Source organism: Lathyrus oleraceus, chromosome 1, assembly GCF_024323335.1.
Source record: "Lathyrus oleraceus cultivar Zhongwan6 chromosome 1, CAAS_Psat_ZW6_1.0, whole genome shotgun sequence".
NCBI classification, from domain to species: domain Eukaryota; kingdom Viridiplantae; phylum Streptophyta; class Magnoliopsida; order Fabales; family Fabaceae; genus Lathyrus; species Lathyrus oleraceus.
Genome location: NC_066579.1, coordinates 386273390 through 386280908, shown reverse-complemented (window position 1 = coordinate 386280908; position 7519 = coordinate 386273390). Strand labels below are relative to the sequence as shown.

Below are 7519 nucleotides of genomic sequence, written 5' to 3'. Positions count from 1 at the left end.
ATAAAATCAAAGAATATCTGCAGGAGCCACCTATCTTGGCACCACCAGTTCCAGGAAGGCCACTTATAATGTACTTAACAGTACTTGACAATTCTATGGGATGCATAATAGGGAAACAAGATGATACCAGAAGAAAGGAGCGTGTAATCTATTATCTAAGTAAGAAATTTACCGATTGTGAATCCCGATATTCGCTATTGGAGAAAACTTGTTGTGCTTTGGTCTGGGCTAGGCTGCCCCAAGTCTCAGAAAATACATGATATGTCATACTAATCTACTGATATTCAGAATGGACCCTATGAAGTATATCGTTGAGGAACCTACAGTAACTAGAAGAATAGCCCGATGGCAGATGCTACTAACAGAGTATGATATCCAGTATGTTACGCAAAAAGCTATAAAAGGGAGTGTGCTAGAGGATTATCTCGCGCATCATCCAACAGAAGATTATCAACCTATACGGTTTGACTTCCGTGATGAAGATATTATGGTAATAAGGCATTGTGAGACCCCAGGTACCGATGAAGAACCCGAATCAGGATCACGATGGAAACTAGTGTTTGGTGGTTCTTCAAACTCAACCGGACATGGGATTGGAGCTATCATAACCTCCCCAACAGGGTACCATATCCCATTCACGGCTAGGTTATGCTTTACTTGTACTAATAATATGGCAGAATATGAGGCATGTATCTTAGGGTTTGACGAATCCATTGACCTAAGAATCAAGATCCTGAAAGTATATGGAGATTCAGCTCTCGTCATTAATCAAATCAAGGGAGAATGGGGAACCCGTAATTCTAAGATAATCCGGTACCAAGACCATGTCCGGAAGATGATCACCTACTTTGACGAGATTACTTTCCACTATATTCCTCGAAAGGAGAATCAACTAGTAGACGCCTTGGCCACTTTGTCATCCATTTTCAAGGTCAAGTGGTATAACAAAGCGTCAATTATAAGAATTTACTAGTTGGACTAGCATGCATATCGCATGGCCGTAGAGGTAGAAGTTGATGATAAACCGTGGTTTCATGACATCAAACAATTCCTTCAGAAATAGGAATATCCTGCAAATGCCTTAAGTAGGGATAAGAAGATGCTTAGAAGATTGGCCTCCCAATTCTTCCTCAATGGGGATGTACTTTACAAAAGGAATCATGACATGGTTTTACTCAGATGTTTTGATGGATACGAAGCATACATGCTCATCAAGGAGATCCACGAGGGATCCTTTGGCACTCATGCCAATGGACATTCCATGGCTAAGAAAATTCTCAGAACGGGGTATTACTGGATGACTATGGAAACCGATTGTTTCAAATACGTCAAGAAGTGTCACAGGTGTCAAACCTATGCAGATAAGGTGCAAGTGTCACCAACTCCCTTGAATGTCCTGACTGCTCGATGGACTTTCTCTATGTGGGGTATATGCATAATCGGGACGATCGATCCAAAAGCTGCGAACGGGCACCAATTTATTCTGGTTGCCATTGATTATTTCACTAAATGGGTTGAAGTTACTTCTTACACCAACTTGACGAGGCAAGTAATTGCATGGTTCATTAAAACGAAGATACTTTGTCACTACGGGGTTCCTAACAAATTTATCACGGATAATGGGATGAATCTAAATAACAAAGTGATGGATGAGTTATGTGAGAGTTTCAAAATAGAACACCATAACTCGTCACCCTTTCGACCAAAGATGAACGGTGCAATAGAGGCAGCTAATAAGAACATCAAAAAGATTATCCAGAAGATGGTGAAAACCTATCAAGACTGGCACATGATTCTCCCTTTCACACTATATGGCTATAGGACTTCAGTTCACACTTTAACTAGAGCAACTCCTTTTTCTCTGGTATATGGTACCGAAGCCGTACTCCCTATCGAATTCGATATCCCCTCTTTAAGAGTCCTTATGGAGACCAAATTAGACGAGGCAGAAGGGGTACAAACCAGGTTCGATCAATTAAACCTCATAGAAGAGAAGCGCATGGCTGCAATATGTCACAGACAACTATATCAGCGAAGGCTCAAGAAAGCGTTCGACAAGAAAGTTTGTCCTCGGCATTTCGAAGAAGGTGATCTAGTGTTCAATTTTTTTTATTCATCCATAAAGATACATGCGATAAATGGACCCCGAACTACGAAGGGCCATACATCATGAAGAAGGCCTTCTCCAGCGAAGACTTAATTCTTACAACCATGGATGGAGCGGAGTTACCACGATCTACAAACTCCGACACAATCAAGAAATACTATGCCTAAAAAAGAGAGGATAAAAATCCCACAAACTTGAAATCCCTAAAAGGCGACTTAGGCAAGAGTCTCCTAGTGGATTGAAAACTTGAAAGAGCAATACAAGCAATAATTAGGGACCTGTATAAAAAATAAAACCCGATAAGTTGAAAACCCAAGAGGGAAACTTAGGCAAAAAAAGGGTATATCATCCCGGTGGACGAAGACTCGAAAAAATCGGTCTAGGCAAAAAATAGGGATATCCAAAAGGAATATGACTGCAACACCAGTTTCATACTAAAAATTCAGAGGTGAGCAATAAATCCAGTCATCGTCATCAGAAGCAAAGTATTTTGATCTTGAAGACATATGGATATTAGCATGTGTTGGGTTCAATAAGGACATGAATAAATCTGTGTTTTTTCCATTGCCACTTTACATCTTGTTCGATTTTCGATAATCTCCCTTACGGGAATTACTTCTTTATGTACTATTACCCATTTACGGGCTAAATCTCAATTAATAAAATTTGTTTTTCAAATCTCTTTCTTTGTTTTTCAATTTTTCCGCTTGATTATAAAGTGCCAATTATTTGCAAATAATGTATTGAAAGACTGGGCATAATAAAAAAGGCTTTTAAGAGAAAACACATTTTACTTCGATGTCGAAAAGGTCAACAGGACCATATTCTTCCAGCATTGCCTCTCAAGCAAAGCATGGGGTCCATAAATCAATAATCACAACTTAATCAACACAAAATATCTTCCCTTCAAATCATATAGCATAGTCCCAGACAACAAGAGTATCATGGTATAATCCATGGACATATCAAAACCTCAAGGGGTCAGAGAGTCGAAATGTCACTAAAACATCGGATCTCTCAAAAACATTTAATATGCGCATCATAAAAGAGGCGTCAACCCAAATACTACATCAGGCATAAAACATACATTAATTTAGAACATGCATACACATGAACATGCATACATAATACATGGCATGGGATTTGTGACCACTCTTAGAGGTCCAATCCCCATCCATATAGATATATTTCCCCAAGCAGGGACACTTATTGGCCTTCCCCAATAAGTAACTTCCATAAACACTTTTTTAATAAAGGACTTCCCCAGCAAGTTCGTAGCAACTCTTCAAAAGGAATATATCTAGTAGTCGGTCAACCTGAATGATCATAGACATTCACCTCTCCTATCCTCAACTTATCAACCTATCCCACACCTTGGATACGTTCCATCAAATGGACCAGGGTTTTTACTAGAAAATCCAAGGGATCATATCAAGGGATTATACCAAGGGATTATACCAAAGGATTTTATCAAGGGATTCTATTAAAAGGAGTTCTACCAGAATTTTATCAAGGGGTTCTACTAGAATTTTAGCAAGGGGTTTTCACCTTAATTTTATTAGGGATTTTACCATATGGTTTCAATAGGGTTTTATCATCAGGCATCCCACCATAGTTGGCTTCGGGGCCAACAGAGTGGCAGGGATTGTCCAATCCTCGCTCATTCCTAGGGTCTACCAACTTCATGGTAAAAATTTGGGCTCCTCTCTATATTTAGCCATATCTACCATGAGAAGATGAAGGCTAATCATCATCATCATCTCGGGTTAAAGCTGATTAAATATGGGCAGCTGTCGTACCCCAAATTTTGACCACCTTTTTTAACGAAAACTAAACATACCCAAAGCATGAGCCAGTCAACTCCTAGTGACCTAAAAAGTCAAAGGAGACCATTTTGACTTTTGAGACAATTAACTAGGTTAAAGGGCTATTTTGATCAAGACTATTTAGGCTATTAATTCGGTGTTTAGGGTTGGCCATTGAGTCAATTAGGTTTTTCTAGTAAAATTATTCAATTTTTATATCAAGTATTGGATTGTTAGAATGTTTTATATTAATTAAGATTTTAGGTCAATATTAATAATTCACTTTCGCTTTTTATTTTATTTCAGCTTAATAGGATAATTTAGGTTAACATAGTTATTTATTTTTTAATTAATTATTTCGGAGTTATGGTTAATTTAAGTTAGATGGTTAATTAAGTTATTTTAAATTCAATGGTTGTTTATTTTATTTTTTTGGTATTTTTGTTATTACTGGGTTTTAAGTTTCAATTTGGAATTGAGTTAGGCCCAATCCAGACCCCCAAGTTAATCGGGTCAAGTGAATAAACCAAGAACTAACTGGGTCAAACCCATAACCAACCTTTGAGTCGGGTCAGGTATGACCCAAGCCCATCATCTTCTTCCCCAATCCCAAAACCCTAGGGCATGCAGAATCAACAATCAAACAGTAAACCTGTAAATTTTCAAACTCAATCCAAACTTTCTATTTTGAAATTCATATACAAAATAATTACAAATTACAAATAGAATCAGACCAAATACATCAGATCTCAATTACCTTATTTCCAATTCTAAATCAAATCTTAAAAATAATCAAATTTGATTCAAATTATACGTCAATCAAATGAAAAACTTCCTAAAACTAATCAATCTAATTAAAACCCTAAACTTAAAAATAATATATAAAAGGCTAAACTGAAATTGAAAGGGGACCCCGGATCTGCTGTTGCTACAATCAAACCCTTAGCAAAGCTCCAAAATTATTGATACTTAGAATTTTACATTGAAACCTTAAGCATCAAAGCTTAGCTTCAATTACCAAGTACCTCGCACATAAATCAAAGGAGTTAAAGGGAGAAAGAGAAGGAGTCAAGGCAGAAAAATTAAAAGGAAAAGAGGAAGAGTTTAAAGATTGTTACTTTACTGACTGGAGAATTTCGCCTCTCCGTAGGTTGGCTGTTAATCTCCTTGCCCTCTTTTATGTTTATCTTGCTGTTTCAATTTATCTGCTTGCATATTGTGTACTATTGACATCATTTATGTATGATCTGAATGTGATTTAGTGGGTCACAGATTAGGTTTAGGAATCCTTCCTTTTCGAATATATTTGGTTGATCGTACGTTGAAAGGTTGAATTTAGGTTTGGAATGAATGGATCCAAGGTTTAGGGTAGGTTCGAGAGGACTGGGAAGGGGTTAAGGTTGTTTCTAGGTTTATGGAAGGTAGGGTTAGGAGGTTGAGGATGAAGATTCATCATGTTCATGATGAACATGAAGAAGATTTAAAGAATCTGGGTAGGGTTTAAGGTTAGGGTTCATGGGGTTAAGGTTAGGGTTCTTAGGTTTAAGGGGTTCTAGGTTGGTGTTCATCATCCAGTTGAACACCGGTTGAAGATCCCAGTTGTTCTTCACCTGGAGATCTGGGGTTCACAGCGGTTTCACGGTGGTTTACGGTGGGGGGGACAATTTCTGGGTTAGGTGTTCTTCATGTTCATGATAAACATAAAGATCCCAGTTGAAGGTGGTGGTCCAGGAGGCGAGTCACGGTGAGAGAATGGGTGGCTGGAGGGAAAGTAGAAGACAGAAGAGAGGGTTAGAGACAGAGAGAGAGAGAGAGAGGCTCGGAGAAAGTGAGTTTAGAGAGAGTGAATAAATGAAAATGACTCATTTTTGAAGAAAAACGAGTTTTATACTCCCTCATCTCACTGTCATATGTCTAACACATGGCCTCCCTCATGGCCACAAGATTCACATTCTTTGACCCTCCTGATGCGGATAGACCCATGATGCACCTTTGTTTGACTTTGAATCATGACCATCCCCTATAATTATTACAACTAATATGTAGATCCAACACTTGTCTTGAGATCCACCTTGATCTCAGACAACCAAATCCAACGCTCCTAGAGATAGTCAATAATTTGACTCTCTCCATGAACCCTAGGGCTAACATGGGCTTCAGTGATAATGGGTTGCCTCTTCCATTACTCTCCACACCCCCATTCTGATGGCCCATTACTAATTCAATACAAATTACACCTCATGTTATTAATTAATTAATTAATTATTAATTTAGGGATTTATTTATTTAATGTTTAGGATTAATTCATTTAAATTAATAATTAGGGTTTTCTAAATTTCTAAACCCGTGATTTAATTTATGTCATGATTCAATTTATTTATTTATGGTTTGGTTATTTAAATTGGGATTGTTACAATTAATTATTTATAATAATCATGTTTAATTAATTAGGGATAAAATTAGGATTAACTAAAATGAGAAACATGGGATAAAATTAGGGATAACTTCTAAGGTTTTAAGGGATAGAAATTATGGATAAAATCGGGATAATGGGTATATCATGTTGCATCATTTAATTTACTATCTTAATCAAATTAAAATGTAATTTTACAATCAAAATGGGATAAAAATTAGGGATAATTTAAGGGATAAAATGCTAGGGTTTTCAAGGAATAAAATCGGGATAAAGGGGTTATGTTTAATATTTTAGTATAATCACTATTTTTTTTTCTTAAATAAATTTAATACTGTATTTTTGAAAAACAATTAAGGGATAAAATTCAATTTAACACACCTCAAAATGTAAGTCCTATTCCCTAGTGTATTGAGGCATTTTAAAAATCAATCACTTCTCCACTCCGATGCATGTGAATTTTCAACGGATAAAAATAATCAACAAACAACTCTTTTATACAAGAACTACGATACTCTGATGCCTCGCTTAATGCGAAGGTACGTAGGCATATAGTTGTAAACTCTAGCGAGTACGACAATAAAAAATCTTGTTTGGTCTCCTACCTGTATCAATAAAATATTTTCTTTGTAAATATGATAAATAGTCAACAGTTAGTCGATAATCAAGCAAACATATGTAATCCCACACTAACTCTAGATTTAGAGGAGGATCCCATTAAGTACAATGGAGGTGAGGGGTTCCTATTACCTTCCCCTTACTTAACCGACTTCCGAACCTAACATCTCACGCTTAGTTTATAGGTTTTATCATTATTTTCCTGTTCCTTAGGAAAGAATAAAGGATTGTGGAGACTCTGTCATTTTTCCATCAGTGACACTGGTAAAATGGGACAATTCTTCCTCGAACCCTATATAGTCTTGTAGGATGTGAATTTTCCATAGGTTTAGCATTCGCATAAAATTCCCATACGATGTCAAGGTTCATAATTTTGGTTGGAGTTGCCATAATACCCCAACCATATGCATTAATATCTTATACGACATCTGAATATTCACCTGGATCTTCTAATTCAATCATCTTCTCTTGAATCAAAAGCTTTGTTTCTAGCTCATTATAGTACTACTCATGCATGAAACTTTTGAATCTATGCTCATCATATGGTAATGAGTATGAACCAATGGTAAAGCTTTG

The 7519-nt window shown here is 36.8% G+C and overlaps 1 protein-coding gene across 1 annotated transcript; it reads left to right on the top strand.

Moving 5' to 3' along the window:
- Positions 1 to 289: 289 nt before the first annotated feature.
- Positions 290 to 973, top strand: LOC127108835 (uncharacterized). The gene has a single exon (XM_051046025.1). It carries the CDS (start codon positions 290 to 292, stop codon positions 971 to 973), a length of 684 nt encoding a protein of 227 aa, XP_050901982.1.
- Positions 974 to 7519: the final 6546 nt, after the last annotated feature.